Source organism: Lycium barbarum, chromosome 1 (genome assembly GCF_019175385.1).
Source record: "Lycium barbarum isolate Lr01 chromosome 1, ASM1917538v2, whole genome shotgun sequence".
Lineage (NCBI taxonomy): Eukaryota > Viridiplantae > Streptophyta > Magnoliopsida > Solanales > Solanaceae > Lycium > Lycium barbarum.
In genome coordinates, this window is record NC_083337.1 from 13803113 (window position 1) to 13821109 (window position 17997).

At 34.1% G+C, this 17997-nt stretch overlaps 1 protein-coding gene across 2 annotated transcripts; it reads right to left on the reverse strand.

Moving 5' to 3' along the window:
- Positions 1-470: 470 nt before the first annotated feature.
- LOC132629856 (protein TILLER ANGLE CONTROL 1-like) lies at positions 471-4901 on the reverse strand. Of its 2 annotated transcripts, none has more exons than XM_060345287.1 (5): positions 4677-4901; positions 4552-4588; positions 3716-4314; positions 2883-3039; positions 471-837 (listed from the first exon to the last, which is right to left on the reverse strand). In XM_060345287.1, the coding sequence occupies exons 1-5, from the start codon at positions 4722-4724 to the stop codon at positions 824-826; spliced, it is 855 nt and encodes a 284-aa protein (XP_060201270.1). In that variant the 5' UTR covers positions 4725-4901; the 3' UTR covers positions 471-823. The 2 variants fall into 2 exon arrangements, with proteins under 2 accessions (XP_060201270.1, XP_060201352.1); XM_060345369.1 differs by having other exon boundaries at positions 4719-4892.
- Between the last annotated feature and the right edge of the window lie 13096 nt (positions 4902-17997).

Here is a 17997-nt window from a genome sequence, read left to right on the forward strand (position 1 = left end):
AGGTTTTAACGAGGCATATTATCTATTAATAAAACATCCAAGGGCGAGTGTTTAAACTATTTAGCAAGTTGTTGTTTGGATGTATTATTAGAAATGTAACTTGTACCACTTGTTCATAAAGTGATAAATCAACTTGCACAAGTTGAATATTGTAGATTGAGGGGCAAAATTCTTCTTTAAATAGGGACATTTGTCTTCTCATTTGTAATATCATCAACAAGTGAAATACAATCTCTCCCTCCTCTCTACATAGCTATTAGTTTGCTTCTCTTATTTATTTCAAGTCTTGTCCCACAAATCAAACGACCCTTAAGGCAATGAGCTAGTCTAGTACCATTTTAAATATGTTGTGAAACCTTACACTTACACAACCGATGAGGGGACAAATCTGACAATATTTGGACTATAAGCCAAGTAATGGGAAATATATAGTATAGATATATTGGAAAACAAGAAACAACAATAATCACTTGCAGTAACCAATGCAAGTACATATTATCATTATTTGTAATTTGGATAAGAATCATTCTGTTTGATGTGCCTGTTGATCTTAATTAAGTTGCGACGCATTTGGACTATAAAGTGCATAATCACTTGCAAATAAAACCAATCAGTCGAATCAAAGCCCTAAATTCAACACCATAAAACTTTTCTGTCACACAAGACAAAGGCAAAAAGCCATGACATAATTAATAGGATCACATGATCTAGCTGTTCGCAATAGGAAAAGTGTATAAACAATCAAAACAATAATTATACAAACATATAATCCATTTCATTCCCAAGCAAATGGAAGAAAGTAATTAAACTGGAATAGGTCAGCTTAGACCGTGATATCTGCAAATGAAATGAAGAAATAAAATACATCATTGCTATAGAAATATATGATCATTACAAACGCGTTAGAAAAAAAAAAAAAAAAAAAAAGAGATACTCCCTGAACAATCATACTCTTTTTTTTTTTTTTTTGAGTTCCTTCCCTTTTGGATAGGGATAATGAATATTCCTACTAAAAGACTACTGTAGAAAACTTAAAGAGTAATCCGCTTGAAACAGAGAAGTAGTATTATATGAAATGACTTATTTTCTCAGAAAATTATTCTTCTCTAAAATGTTTGTCAATATTTGGCTGGAAATGAAAATATTTTTTAGAAAAAAGTCATTTAGTAAAGATTGGTAATGGTATAATTAAGAAATTGGATGTGTACCGATAACAACAATAACATACCCAGTGTAATCCCACAAGTGGGGTCTGGAAAGGATAGTGTAGTCATGATATTTTTAAATATTAACAAATTGATAATAGTGACTTGAGTGTTAGTATAAGTAATGACATATATGAAATTAGGAGTTAAAATACTTGTGATGACTTACTGATAAGTTGGTATTATACCAACTCATATATCCTTTTAACTTAGACATTTGCTTGGTTCGAACAAGTTAGAAAACAAGTTAATTTAAGGAAAGTAGAAGAAAATATATACAGGGACAACGAAATATCAAAGAATTACATATGTATTAATCCAGTGAAAACAAAATAGTTTTTGAAAAGATATTTTGAATCTTACCAAACACACTACATATTATTCGACAACATATAGTTGGAAACACCTTATATGCTATTTAGAGGGGGTGGGGGTCATCCAGTAGGAAATTAATAGTAGCAGGAAATTGTAGTATCACATTCTTTAAAAACGTCTCTCATCCAGTCACCTTTTTTCGAACCTTGGTCTAGCATTATATAAAAGGGCAAATACAATCGACCAAAAAAGATTCCAAAAATGTCCTATTAGAGGTGCACAAACAGATAAAAGAAACAAGAAATTAAAGAAGGAGTTACAGCAAAAAATGTGTTACTTTATGTACTATCAGTTTGACGAAGTCGTCCAACATGCAAATTATAAATTGGGCAGCAATGAGTTAGAGAGCTATCTCAATTCTTGCTTTTGAAAAGATGCCTATCAATAACAGGAAGCGAGGGATTTGACTTAAAATTAGACCACCTTATTCTATATAATGCAACCTTTTCATGTGAAATGGAAACCTTCTTTCAACCCTTTAGCTTCGTTATAGCTAGACACTATGTAGCTCCCTCCAACAGGCATAAGTTTTGGGCACTAAAAGGTCATTTGGTTGGATAATAAGTTATTTTGAAAATTGAAACTATTATATGGGGATCAAATAAGTCACACGAATTAGTGAATCAGTATATGTTTATTGATAGATGTTTGGTTTATTAGACTAAAAATAAAATATTAGTATAATATAAAATATGTGTTTGGCTTAAATTAGATGAACTGGGATGAATTACTATTTTCAATCTTTAACCTTGTCTTTCTTAAAAGTTTTGGGCGAAAAGCTTTGGAGAAAGACAAGTTTGTCATTTTATTGTTTTATCCCGAGACTAATAATCCTGGAATTATTATCTTGCATAGAGTGACATAAAAATAATATCATAATTGTAGTACAAACAATCAGGATATTACAAATCCCAAAATTATATCGAATATGAGATAAAATAATTCAACAATTTATATCGGAATTATAATGCATTATTCCACCAACCAAACAACGCCTAACGATATACTCATACCGTTTCAATTTGTTTGTCTTACTTTTCTTTTTCGTCCGTTTAAAAAAGAATGTTTCGTTCCTTTTTTGACAACTCTTTAATTCTAACTTTCCATGTGACATATTTAAGACCACAAGAATAAAGGGCATTTTGATACATTTTACATATCTTTAGCTTAAAACCACAAGATTCGAAAGTCTTCTTTACTTTCTTAAATTTCATGCAAAGTCAAAACAAACGTATCAAAAAAAAAAAATTAAAATGGAGGGAATAAAAAAAATATGTATGCAAATGGCAAAAATGTGTGTACCTTGATCAGTCTGGAGAAGGGAAACAGATGATTCAACTCTGAAGTGTTTAACGCAGGAAAGACCAAGCATGCTAGCTGCTTTGACCTGACTGTTGTTCTTGCCAATTTTGGTTTCAATATCTGGATGAACCTTTCTTTTCAACACTTTCGTCATCAACTACACATCACAAGCCCAAAATATTTGTCACAATTAATCTAATCTATAATGCAAAGAGATCTCCAAATTGACTAAAACTTACTAGCTACAAGCATGTTGCATGCAGGTGCAGTGCCAGAATTTTCACTTTATAAGTTTTGAATCATAATTTGTTTTAATCACCAGATTCTGAACAAATTATTTATGTAGATCAAATGAAATTTTCACAAATACAAAGTTCAAGTCAAAGTATCATTTCTGCCGAAACCGGTAACTTGCAATGTGACTCCGCTCCTGATTGCATGCATGCACACAAAGGTAAAATGGAATTTAACTTACATACATTGATTAGGCAAAAATACTTTGCACTATCATCATTTATTCATCTGTTGTAGCAGAAAATTTGTCATTTTTAAATTACAAATTGCGCTTCTTTTTAAAAAGTCACATGTAATTATCTTTGGCTTTAACTCATATATAACGATCGTGCTAACAATTTTTTCACAATATGTACAGTTTAACTTGTCACACACAGGTAAACACCTTTTTTCTTTTTTTCTGGTTGTTACAAATAGTACTACTTTTTATGAATGCTTACGTGCACTTATCTTTTAGCTGACATGATAGAGTAAAAAATTTAAAGTTAATTAAACTAATTATCTTTTAATAAAATAGTATAAAGAATTCTTTTACTCACTTTTTGTAGCTTTTGGATCGGGCGCTGCTCATCCTTGACCCTTGGAATGAGTTTCTTGGCGAAAGAAAGTCCATTCTTCAATTGTGGAGACGAATTAGGCTTCTTAGTGAAAATTTCTGGCTCTATACTTTTTTCTGGACTATCTGCCTTATGGTGATGATCAGAATCAGCAGAGAACAAGTCAGCCAGAGTGATCCTTTCTTTTTTCATTATCTTATTTGAATCAATAGCCAATAGTGTCAAATTTTCTTTTGGAGCTTCCTCATTAATCACTTCATGAACTCCAATATTTGCATATATTAAGGGATACAATTCTTCATTTCCCTCATCAGCAACTGTAGTTTCATTACATTCTTGAATATCATTTCCCACTGAGAAGTACTCTTCTTCTTCCTCTAGGGATATTTCTTCTTGTTCAATGTCTATATCACTTTGCACATTTTTCAGTGGATCAAATCCAAATGTGCCAATTGTGAGGATTGATCCTCCTTTCCAAATATCTAACATGTGTGCAAATGAGGCATCTTGAAGAAGAACTTGTGTATCATGACCAATAATTTCATTGCGGATTTTGAACTCAATATCTTTCTTATTTCCATCTGTCAAATTTTAAAAAAATATTACTTTATTTTTGGGAAAAAAACCACTACCAAAAAAATAGAAATTAGCGAAAATTCGTCGCTAATACTATTTAGCAACATATTAACAAACAAATTTGTTGGCTACAAGCAATTTAGACGAATTAGCAATGAAGTTCGTAGCTAAATTCAAATATTTTTTGTAGTGAAGTAGAGTAATATTTTATATTCCGTTTAAGAAAAAAGAAATAGCGTCACCTTTCTGCTGAAACTTGCGATGCACCCAATTGAAGATCTACAGCCAAAAAAAAAGAAAAAGGTGAAATAGAAGTTAAGAACTCAAAGGGGAAGGAAATTAAAGGAAAGAAAGAACAATGAACAACCTTGTGAGGTTTAAAACCTAAAATTAAATTTGAAATTTGTACCTTCATTTCCTTTTTTTTTTTTTTGGGATTTGTTGATCAATTGAGTAGTGGGAATTATGTGCGTTGACTGAGGTTGGAAATGTTAAGTGACACAGTGAATAACTAATGCCAATTGGCCAAGAAAATATGGGGAAAGAGAGGGGTCATATTTGGTAGATGGTTTGAGTGATTGACACATGTATGGGGAAGTGAGTGGGGCCCCTATAAGTGTAGGCAATGTTTGGATATTGCATGGCATGGCATGTTTCATCAAAATATTACGACGTTTATCTCTATGGCTTCATCGATGGTGCCGAAGTGTGTCCAAATGACATTCATGCCCTCTGTTCAACAGTACTCTTTAACTTTCATAATCGCAAACCTTTAACAAGATATTTGAGAAACAATTTAACTTACATGTATATTCATAAGCCATATGGCAAGAAAAATTCTTCCTCTGTTTTCCAACTAACTATATTGACCTTTGATATGAAGTGTTCATGTAAATTGCAATTATAAGTCAATTCCACGCCATCTACTGGCTCTTTCAATCCGGCAAAATGAAAGTTTTTGGCGTGTATTAAAATGCAGAATTTGGTTGACGAACTATGCGTCGCTAGTGTAGCGGCTTGTCAAGTATTTGACAACCACATGCCATCGATTTCAAATAGGATTTTTCCCTGGACACACGAGCCATCAGACCATTGAATATAGCATCAGCGCCATGAGAGACAATTTACACCGATCATGGCATACATATATTGACATAGCCATATACATATGTATATATATATCTTCATTGTTCAATCTTTAATTTGTTGCGTATTTATCGCGAGAGAGAGAGAGTTACAAGTTAATGAAATGCTTACAACTCATTGTTTAACAGTTGACCTTATTAGTGCTAGAATATTTCTTACAAACATGTATAACTTGTGGACTACATCCCATTAAACGGGTAGCACAGAAAACGTACCCCTTATCTTTATTCTCCTTATGTTACGTCACACTCTTCTATTTTGAGTTTCTTTTCAAAAGTAAAATGTATATTTATATATTTATAAATAATTTAACTTTAAACTTCACATTTTATCTTAATGGAACATGATTTTATAGCTACAATGATATCATAGCATTTTAAAAACCACAAGTTTCAAAAAAATTATATATTTCTTAAATTTTGTGCTTAGTCAAACACCGTCACACTAAATGAAATAAAGTAATTTACATGGGTATGCAACTTTCTAACTTTTTTTCCTTCCGATATCCGTTTTTCTTTTTCTTTTCTATTTTTCGTTTTTGGGTATGTCTATGCATATCTTGTATGAGCAACATTTGGTTTAAATGCTATGCAACTAGCAATGATATATGGTAAAAATATTCCTGGAAAGCAATTAGATGAGAATTGAAATGGAAAAGAACCATTTTTATATTTACACATTTGCTGGCTTTTGTCCTTTTCTTCCGATTCACTAACAGTACAATAAAATATTTACGTTACTAACGCAATTTAAGTATTTAACTTTGCTATTAAAAGTTCACTTATCTTATTTTTTAGGTTCTAGCTACCCTTAGTTATTAAGAATATATAGTTATCCATAAGTATGTTTGAAATGATTTGATAGTGACGTATTGTAAAGTATAAAAAAGTTGAACTCACACTAAAAGCAACATGAATTATACTATTATTCAAAGGGAACATTAACCTAATAAAATGATGATGAGTGTATCTAAGCAGTTTCTTTCGAGATAGGTATCTATCATGACCAAAAGTTTGTTATAAACTTTGTACCTCGAAAGCACATGCAAATGGAATAGAAAAGAAGACATGTATCCCACCAATGCATCGATGTCATGTGCCTTTTTGCAAGGGTGGCCACATTAACTAGTTATTTTCGCCTCATAAACCCGACCATTATATGATTTGATGTACCTTCTTATTGTGGACATTGACTAATCTGGTAAAGCACTTCTCTGCACTTTGTTTAGGTTACTGTTAATTAGCCAAACGTTCACTACTTACCTACAATATTATTGATAACGAAGTTCCAGAATTGAATATTAATTAAGTTTAATAGAATGGTCATTTTGTGTAAATTAAACTCACTTTTATAAGAATTATATATATATATATATATATATATATATATATATATATATATATCAGTTCTATTCGAGGAGACGATATGCTATATAGAATATTAAAGTATACTAAGAAGATTCTATACCAAAAAATGGATCAAAGATACTGGGAAAAAAACTGAGGAGAGCTACTCAAGGAAAAATGACTTATTCAAGTGACAAGGTGGATTCAAAATATCTTTGGAAAGATGGCACAAAAAGTTGAAATTCTCAAGAAAGAATAAGCATAAATGATCAATGCTATGAAGAAGTTGTCATTCGAATTTTCAAGGGCTTAAAAGCTAGAATTACACAAGTAATCTCAAGCTGTAAAAGGAATTAATTGCTAAATATTTTGGACGGACTAGGGTGTAATCATTCGTAAATATTTTGGATGGATTATGGTGTAATTATTCCTAAATATTTGGATGGATTACGGTGTAATTATTCCTAAATATTTTGGATGGAATATGGTGTAATTATTCCTAAATATTTTGGATGGACTATGGTGAAATTATTCCTAAATATTTTGGATGGACTAGCTAGGGTACTGTAATTATTCCTAAATATTTTGGATGGACTACGGTGTAATTATTCCTAAATATTTTGGATGGACTAGCTAGGGTGTAATAATCCCTAAATATTTTGGATGGACTAAGCGGTATAAATATTCCTTATATACTCAACCAAAGCACCAAAAACAGTTGAAAGAACTCAAAATAACTACCAATGCAAGGATACAAGTTGTACAAGATTGAAGGGTGCTCAAAATTCTCATTTTCAATTATTAGCAATCTAACCTAATTTATTGAGGGTAGAAAACCATTTTCATTCTCTTTACTGAGTTGAAGTCCCAATGTTCTGATTAGTGAAATAAACACTTGTTACCTTTTCTTGAGTAAAACTAGTAATTGATCATAGTGGAACCCCTTAATTAAAGGAAGATGCAATGTGAATATATATAGGCTTACCGAATCAGTATAAAAACTGTGATTGCAATCTTTACCCCTTTTTTCATTGTTTACTGCTTTAGTTAATTTATTAACTCAAATATCAAACAAGAACTGCAAACAGGGGCGAATTTATGTGTAAATTTTGGGTCACGTGAACACATGGTCACTCGACTAATCTCGATATATTATGTGTATAATTCTGAAAATATATCTAATATTAACTAAGTGAACACATGGTCATAATAGGTTGAGTGGAGCATTGGTCAAAGGTTATCTTTGTATTTTCAAGGTCACGGGTTCAATTTTCAGCTCGGGCAACTTTTTTAATTTTTGCTATTATTTTCTAAAGCTATCTTTTTACCATTGTAATTATAAAACAACTTACTTCTTAAAAAAAATGTAATTAATTATCTTTTGCTAGGGAAGTCGATGTCCCCATAAAAATTTATATCTTATCTTAAAGCAATGGTGAACCCATCCTCATGAAATCCTAGATTCGCCTCTGCAAACATTCAATTCAACCTTGCACCCCACCCCATCCCGCACTGGGCGGCAAATCTTATAACAATTGTTAGACATATACAAAAGTTAAACTTAGATTAAGAAATAATAACATCCTTAAATTAATGCAATTTATTTAGGAACCAGATGAGGAATCACACGTACATGTATTTGTGCATTCTCTGGCTCTGCCGCTAGAATCATCCTCTCAATTGGACAAAACGAAAGGAAGTTTTCTAAAGTAGATTTGACTCTTTAACTCCTGACAACTAGGTTTGAAAGCAACAAATCATATGATCTGAATCACCCAATTGGTTTAGTTAGAAATCTTTTTTTTTATATATTGGTACACCCTACCCTAGTCTTAGGAATAAAGTGGTCTTTTATTTAATTTGTAGTGGGTCTCTGTTGAGTTAGTGAAGTGTCCAATGTAGTATTATTGAAGGCTCAAGTGCCATATTGCTGACGAGTCGCCTTCTTTATAGAAGCAGTCAATTGAGTTCTGAACAAATTAGCTCCTTGACAATAGCGTAATATATAGGTAGAAAAGGTCCTACGATGGCAAATTACCCCGTTAGGTTTTGAGAGAATTTAAATTCTCTCACTCAATGATTATACATGTCCCACCTCTCTTTGAGATAATACACATTTGTGGAACTACAAGCCACATTTAAGTGTACATATAAAGCCTATGTAGGGTAAAACACTGTGCTGTAATCGTTTGACAGCTAGTGGCATGTCTGATTGTAGCCAAAGGTAAAGTTAAAGGAGAGAACAATCCCCACCTCTTCCCCTCTAGGCCTTTTTATGACTAAGTTTGCTTTGGATTCTCTCAAAATCCCAGCTATCAACTTATCATGTTTCTATCTGGTGGGCAAGTTTTGGTCCCTTTTGGTCTCTTTCACTTACTCCTATCTTCCATTATCAATTCTAGCTGTGAATGCAATAGGAAGAATCCCCATGCTTAAGAAAAGACCTGTTCTCAACCACAGTAAAATTACGTTTTTTACTTAGAAGTATTCCAAGTGTTTCAGCTAGACAGCTATTTACATTTTCTTTTCTACTCACTCATGATCTGATCGACTCAATCATGATATTGAAGGGGGGACCACAACATAGAACAAGTTCTCTTGATCCATTGCATCCTGATAATGTAGATTGGATTCGCATTTTAGCGCGAGTGTTATATTTTAGAGTCAATGTTGTATATACATCAGAACTTTCTTAAACAGTATCAACCTAATCGAGTGTCGATTACTTGGTTTCTTGGAATAAATTAAATTGCTTTGAGAATCCGATGACCTATATGATTTTCCCAAAAGATAGTCAATAATCCCTAGCTCGCCTGCTAGCAAATGCAATAAGAAGAATCCCAACGCACAATATAAAACAAGTACTTCTCTTGATCCTTGCATCCTCATAATGTAGATTGAATCCGCATTTTAGCATGTTACATTTAGCAGATCAATGGTATACACCAGAATTTTAGCTAGCGCCCAACCTATACAAGGGCTTTCTACCTCCATTTTGGCCGTGCTACTATCGTCCCAGCGCAACAGGATGCATGGTATAGGCCTCACGATTTTATTTCCATTAAAGTCGTTTGTAAATGTCGATTTGGGAATAGAGTTTTGGTTTATTCGTCGCTATATCACAATTCATTCTCGTGACATGGGACATCTGTCAGCGGGGGGAGTCTTACATCCAAGCGAATCGACCTAATCAAGTGTCGATCACTTGGTTTCTTGGATAAATTCTTTGAGAATCCGATGACCTATATGATTTTTCCCAAAAGATGGTCAATAATGCCTAGCTTGCTAGCTAGCAAAGGGGTCATCTCCCTTTACCCAACAGGCAAGCCACGTTTGTTATATCTTCTTTTGAGCTATTATTTGCAAGAAAGGATGTAGGAGACATGTCTTAATCGTTTGAAAGGTGGTCTTTAGCCAAAAGGCTAGGGTCAAATTTTCACCTAACTATTTGTATAGATAGTGGCTTTGATGACCCAATCATTCTATAAAGTCGCTTGTTCCATTTGGATTGATTATGAGTGCACGACACAGTTTATAAGAGCCATATCTTTTTCGTGATCCAGCCTTTTTCTGTCCAGGCTATAATCTTTATCTTGTTCATAGTCAAAACTTTTTGTAACACATTGACCCGCACAAAGATAGTTTGAACTGTCACATATTTTTCTTGGGGGTGGCAAATCGGCCGTTAAATTGAATTTAGACAAGTCAAAATGAGTTGAATTACTAAAAAGTTGCTTCTAGAATGTTGATTACTAGGTAAATTGACTGAATCACTCCTCAAAAGTTAGTTGAACGGAGTGAGTTAGGTCAATATGAACTAAACAGTAGGTCATAGCTCAACAAGGTTTCTTTATTCGTTTCCTTATACTCCTGATTTGTTTAATTACCAAATAAAATTAATTATACTTTTTTCTTCTTTAATATAGTTATATATAAATATCAAATAGAAAATTATTTTAAATCATTTGACATAATTTCTCGTTGGTTAGTTTGAACTACATACTTACCCCAAATCAACCCAACTTTTAGATGTGTTGAATTTGGACAAGTCAAGACGGGCTGAATTAATAAATGGTGTGTGATTAACCCTCCCCAAACTTGGATAATCATATTTCAGTGGACTAATTTTGGGGTCATCTGCACTTTTGTTCCTATTTTGTGCTGGTCTTTAATTTTTTCCCATAACAGATTATTTTTCGGGGGGCATAAGTTTATATTTTTGCACCATAACATCCTACAAGTTTGCATGACTTTTGCCTTTAAATTGTTAGTCTTTAATTTTTGTCATTCGCCTAAAAATTCATGGGTTTCAGGTTCGAACCCCCGCTCAATCAAAAAATTCACAAAGCAGAGTTTGGGCAAAGTTTGCCTTAAGGCCTAACTTTTGCCCGAATAGGCCTAATTTTGTTACAAACCTCTGCCTTGAGAATTTATTTATTTTTTAACTAAGTCAGGATTCGAACCCATAACCTCGAGGTATTAGGCGAAGGACAAAATTTAAAGATGAACAATTTGAGTGGCAAAAATTAAAGACCAGTGCCTTTGTAGGGCAATCGTACAAATGACCCCAATTTCATCTTAATTTTGCGATCCTAATTTTGTTTTTCTTCACCAGTTTAGGGTACCCTTCCAGAATTGAAATAGGATATCTTATTTATCTGACGAGTGATTACTGCTTTAGTGACCATCGTACCTAACTCTCAACAATTTCAACGAGTTAATATCTCAGATAAATAACTATGAGTCTTTTACTTAGAAAGTCACTTAACTATGAGTCTTTTACTTAGAAAGTCACTTAACTATGAGTCTTTCACTTAGAAAGTCACTTAATTTTGTTTTATAACCAGAAAGTCACTCAAATATAGGTGTTTCACTCAAAAAGTCACTCAACTATAGGTGTTTCACTCAGCTTTGTTTTCTAACAAGAAAATCACTCAATTATTAGTATTTCACCTACAAAGTCACTTAACCTATTTAAGTGATTTTTATTTATTTCCCACCCGGTGTCTGGAACCCCCATTGGAGCCCGACTAAATCCGGATTCTCGCCACGTAGGGCCCCATTCGGGGGGAAGCGCTCCCTACCAAGGATTTCTCCATATCCAAGGCTCGAACCCGTGACTTCTGCATAAGAGAGGAGCAGTCCCATCTATTGCATCACATCCTCTGATCGAAATGATTTTTTATTTACATTTTGATGATTTTTATTTAAAGCCAAAATTTAAAAAAAAATAAACAAGTACCCATTTTAACCATTTTATTGACCCGCCCACTTAATCCGACCCACAAAAAATATAATGACCAAGACCTTTTATTTTAATTCTACTAAAACTTGTTTAAGTTTATAAACATATAATGCGGTTAAGAAATTTTTTATTCATGTGCTGAGATATCTTACCAGATTTTACAAAGGTTGAAAAAAATCTAAGAGATATTACACATTTAATTGAAGTCCTAAATATAGGGTAGAATTGTGTGTTTATTTAATACTTGTTATAAATATTATTTATTATTGTAGACGTCTATCTTTAGGGGAAAATTTAGGGCTAGTAACTTTGGGACCAAATCAATTTTCTCCAATAAATAGAGATGTTCCCTTCATTGTATTACATCCTTAACAAGAGAAATAAAAGAATTCTTCTTTTCTCTCTTTGTCTACAATACTGTTCTTGCTTACTCTATTATTTTATAACACGTTATCAACACGAGACTCTAACCAATTGAAAAATTGAATAATAATTCTTGAAGTTGATTGTAAGTCTTCGTGTCGTCTCTAAACCTACAGGTATGATTTGCATTATTAATCATGTATCTTGGTTCTAAAGTGAATGACCATTTTCAAGCTTTGAAAAGGAAAAGACTTTTGTAAATTGAGAATTATAACAAAGATGATCCTGTGCAAGGGGTATATCACCAGCATACGACCATCACTATTTGCTTCTGACTAATTTTTAAGTTTTTGTTTTTTAACGCTTTGGGAATCATGTCCTTAATATTATATTTCATATATATTAGCATAATTAGACTTCACTAATCATCAGAATTAGTAATATTTATATAATCTTGTAATGGTTATAATTAATGATATGTGAGAGAAAAATTATTCGCATCATACGTATACCTCGATTTGCTCCCGAAGTAGCAATATTTTAAAAGAGGTTATAAGCTATCACGATTTAATATGATTAAGGCACGTTCACATGATTATATATGTTTCATTCTCGAAGAATGGAAACTTTTGATAAATCTTACAAATAAAGATCCATTCCCTGAAGCGAATGTGAGATCATGTAGTAAAGCTTATAACTATGGATGTGCGTTTAGTTGTGAAGTTATAACAACTCATCTCCAAAAGAGATAAAATAATTGAGAAAAAAAAATATTCTATGTTTTATTCCCAGAGTAATACACTCAGAAATTTGATCCCGAAGTAGCAAATTTTGGACTTTACTCCTAAAATAGTAAAGCTTTAAACTTACTCTTAAAGTAGTAAATCTAAAATTTATACTTGAAGTAGTAACTCTGAAATTTACTCCCGAAGTAGTAAGAATTTGAATTTATTGATGAAGTAGTAAAATTCTAAAGTTTACTCCTGAAGTAGTAGAACTTTAATATCTAGACTTTAAAGTTTACTCTTGAAGTAGTAAGACATTGAACTTTACTCCTAAAGTAGTAGAACTTTAATATCTAGACTTTAAACTTTACTCTAGAAGCAGACATTGAACTTTAATCCTGAAGTAGTAAGATTTCGAATTTAAATAATGTTTGAATTACTGTTAAAAGTAAGTATATTTGTGTCTCGTAATTTTATTGCTATATGTACCTCAAATAGGTATAGTAAATTTGATTGCTTAGGTTACTACGCATTCAAGGACTTCAAGATTTCCATTACAATGAGTTGCTTTAAGGCTTTTTGGATACAACTACTATATGTATTCATACGTGTCCATAAAGGAGATTTCATTACTGGACATCACCGTAGGTACAATGTGTCCTATTTAAATGTGAAAATTAAATGTATATTATACACTTCAATCTCCTTTGTGTTTTGATACCAAAGTCGGCAAAAGCATAGTACCAATATTCTGTAGCAGGGAGGTTAGAATGCCATGAATACTTCAAATTATTTATTTCATGCTTTTACATGATAATTTTTCATTTATGCCTATAATCCCTCAGAGTGGTAATATTATTAATAGATTTGTTGTGATTACAATTAAAGATGTGTTAGAGAAAACTTTTATATATCATTTATATGTGTCTCGATTTGCTCCTGAAGTATCAATATCTTACAATAGGCTTGAAGCTATCATTATTTAATATTATTAAGGCACGTTTAAATATGTTTCATTCCCGAAGAATGAGAACTTTTGATAAATGTTATAAACACAGATTCATTCCCAAAAATGAATGTGACAATATTTAGTAAAACTTATAATACGAACGTGCACTTGATTATGAAAATATCATGATTTATCTCCAGAAGAGGTAGAACAATTAGAATAAATAATATAAAAAATTATATGATTTACTCCGGAAGTAGTAAATTCTGAAATCTATTCTCGAAGTAGTAGAACTTGGAACCCTAAAGTAGTAAAATAGTGAAATCTTCTCCTGAAGCGGAAACCTTTGAGAAATATATTGAAGCAGCGTCTTCTTATGCTTGAAAGAAATAATGAGCTATTGAAAATTATGTATTAAGCTCATCTAAATGATCAAGTTTCATTCCCCGAAGTGAATGAAGAAATACCATAACACACCTCCTGAAGAGATAAAATAGCAAAAGATATAGATGTTATTTTGTGGTATGAAGGTCATTGTTGCACGTACCTGACGTACGTCAAATCATCTTAGATACTTTCATTATGTGTCATTCCAAAGAAAATGAATTAGATTTTGTAGAATATTTTCTATTATAACCACATTGATATAGTATGATTAGTTGTTATTGATTTCCCTAAAGGAAATAGCAAATTCATATTTTTTTCTTGATCAAGGATGTAATTTTTATGTGGTCACAAGTAAAATTATTCAGACATTAATAGCAAATCTCCCTGAAGGAGATGTTTGATATACTGAAGTTTAGAACTTAATGTTTATTTCATGACACCAGCATGTTGGGTCCATCCCCTTATTTTGAGGAAGAAAAACACCTCCCTTATTTTAGGGAAGAAAACACTTCCCTTGTTTTGAGGAAGAAAACATCTTCCTTGTCTTTGAAAAATTGTCAAGTGCTTGCTTGAGTCACTAATGACATCAATAGGTTCATCTCATACCTATAAATAGGGAAGCTTTCTCATTTGCTAGACACACCAAAAATTGAAGAAGACAACACATCCCAAAGAGAGAAAAAATCTAAGAGAAATACTCTTAGTGAAAGGCTTAAGTAAGAGACGTCTTTGAGAGAATTTTTTAGTAAAAATTCTTGAGTGTAATTGGGATTGGGGTTGTGAGGTTGAGTGTTGTAAACACTTGTAATATTTCTTCTTTAATAGGATCTGCAGCAGCAACGTGGACGTAACTCTCACATTGAGGGTGAACCACTATAAATCTGTGTGTGCTATTTATTCTTCGCTTACATCACGGCGTAAGTAGGTTCTGTCTAAGGAGGTTGGTATTTAAGTGGTCCAGCTGTGACTCTCCAATCTTTCCTGGGAACCTGCTTACAAAAGGTCGGATTTGGGATTCAAAATCCTAACAACTGGTATCAAAGCAACAGGTTGTGTTGTGATTTAGAAACGATGGGAGGCGAAGATGGTACGACGCACGGCATCGGTAAATTCGATGGTACATATTTTGCGTTATGGAGAATGCAAATTGAAGATTATTTATATGGCAGAAAGCTTCATGAACCTCTGAGTCCGAAACCAGAGGAGATGAAGCAAGCAGATTGGGATCTCCTCGATAGACAAGTTCTGGGAGTCATTCGGCTAACGCTGTCGAAGAACGTTGCTTACAACGTAGCAAAGGAGAAGACCACCGCAGATATGATGAAGGTATTGTCTGACATGTATGAGAAACCTTCGGCAAATAATAAGGTATTTCTCATGAAGAAACTATTTCATCTAAAGATGATGGAAAATGCTCATGTTACTGCACACATAAATGAATTCAATACCATTGTAAATCAATTGTCATCGGTAAAAATTGATTTCGATGATGAAGTACAAGCTCTAATTTTGTTGGCATCCCTACCAAATAGCTGGGAGCCAATGAGAGCAGCGGTTAGTAATTCTGTCGGCAGTGACAAACTAAAGTTCAACGATGTTAGGGATCGTATCCTTGCTGAGGAGGTGCGCAGGACAGATTCTGGAGAGGCATCGACGAGTTCTGCTTATAATGTTGAAAACAGAAGCAGAAATTATGACAGAAACTACAACCGAAATAGGGGCAGATCGAAGTCAAGGAATGGCAGGGGTCAATCCAGACCAGGACGAACACTTGAGTGTTGGAACTGTGGAAAACCAGGTCACTTTAAGAAGAACTGCAGGGCGCCAAAGAAGGAGGACAACAAGGGGGCTGGAATCAACGCTGCTACGGAAGACATTGGCGATGCGTTGTTGCTATCAGTTGACAGCCCGATAGACTCTTGGGTGCTTGACTCAGGAGCGTCCTTTCATACCACCCCACATCATGATATAATGACAAACTACGTGGCTGGGAATCTGGGCAAAGTTTATTTAGCCGATGGAGAGCCGCTAGACGTTGTTGGCACGGGAGACATTAATTTGAAGATGTCAAATGGATCCTCGTGGAAGATTACAAAAGTTAGACATGTTCCAAAGCTGATGCGAAACTTGATCTCAGTAGGTCAGCTTGATGATGAGGGATATGATCTCAACTTTGGTAATGGGTCTTGGAAGGTGGCGAAAGGTGCTATGTTAGTTGGCCGAGGAAAGAAGATTGGCACTTTCTACATGACGACTAGCTGTCGTGATACTGTTGCTGTGGTTGACAACACAAAGAAGACAGATTTGTGGCATTGTCGGCTGGGACATATCAGCCAGAAGGGGATGAAGCTGTTGGTGACAAATGACTTAATTCCGGAGCTGAAGACGGTGGACCTTCATATGTGTGAGAGCTGCATTCTCGGAAAACAAAAGCGAGTAAGTTTCTCAAATGCAGGCAGGGAGTTGAAGGTCGAGAAGCTGGAATTGGTGCACACAGACGTGTGGGGACCTACCACCGTCCCCTCTCTTGGAGGATCACACTACTACGTGACCTTCATTGATGATTCAACCAGGAAGGTGTGGGTTTACTTTATGAAAAATAAATTCGATGTGTTTAGTGTATTCAAAAGATGGAAAGTCATGGTTGAGAATGAAACAAACCTCAAGTTGAAGTGTTTGAGGTCCGACAACGGCGAAGAATACACTGATGGTGATTTCAAATGGTACTGTGCCGATAATGGGATCAAGATGATGAAGACTATTCCTGGAACGCCGCAACAAAATGGAATAGCCGAAAGAATGAACCGAACGTTGAACGAGCGTGCTCGGAGTGTGAGAATACACTCTGGACTGCCCAAGACATTCTGGGCAGATGCAGTCAATACCGCGGCCTTCTTAATTAACCGAGGACCGTCAGTTCCCTTGGATTTCAGAATTCCAGAAGAAGTCCGGAGTGGCAAGAAGGTAAATCTTTCATTTCTGAAAGTGTTCGGTTGCTTATCATATGTTCATAATGATGATACGGCTAGAAGCAAGCTTGATCCAAAATCAAAGAAGTGTTACTTTATTGGCTACGGTGACACCGAGCTTGGTTACCGATTTTGGGATGAACAAAATCGGAAGATCATCCGAAGCAGGAATGTTGTCTTCAACGAAGAGGTACTGTACAAAGACAAGTTGCGAAAAAATTCAAAATGTCAGGACAAGGAATCGAAAATAGTCGATTTGAGGGACTTCCCGACACCTGAGCCGCAGCCAGGTACAGCCGAGGCAGAGGAACAAACAATCCGAGAAGGTGCTGATAAAAGTGCTGATTCTGAAACAAATAAGCAGACGCCAATCACAGAACTACGTAGATCATCCAGGATCAGGAAGCCGATTCACAGGTACTCTCCATCCCTCAACTACATTCTACTCACTGATAGAGGGGAGCCGAAATGTTATGAAGAAGCAATGCAAGTCGATAAATCGACCAAGTGGGAGCTGGCAATGAAAGATGAGATGGATTTACTATCGGCAAATCATAC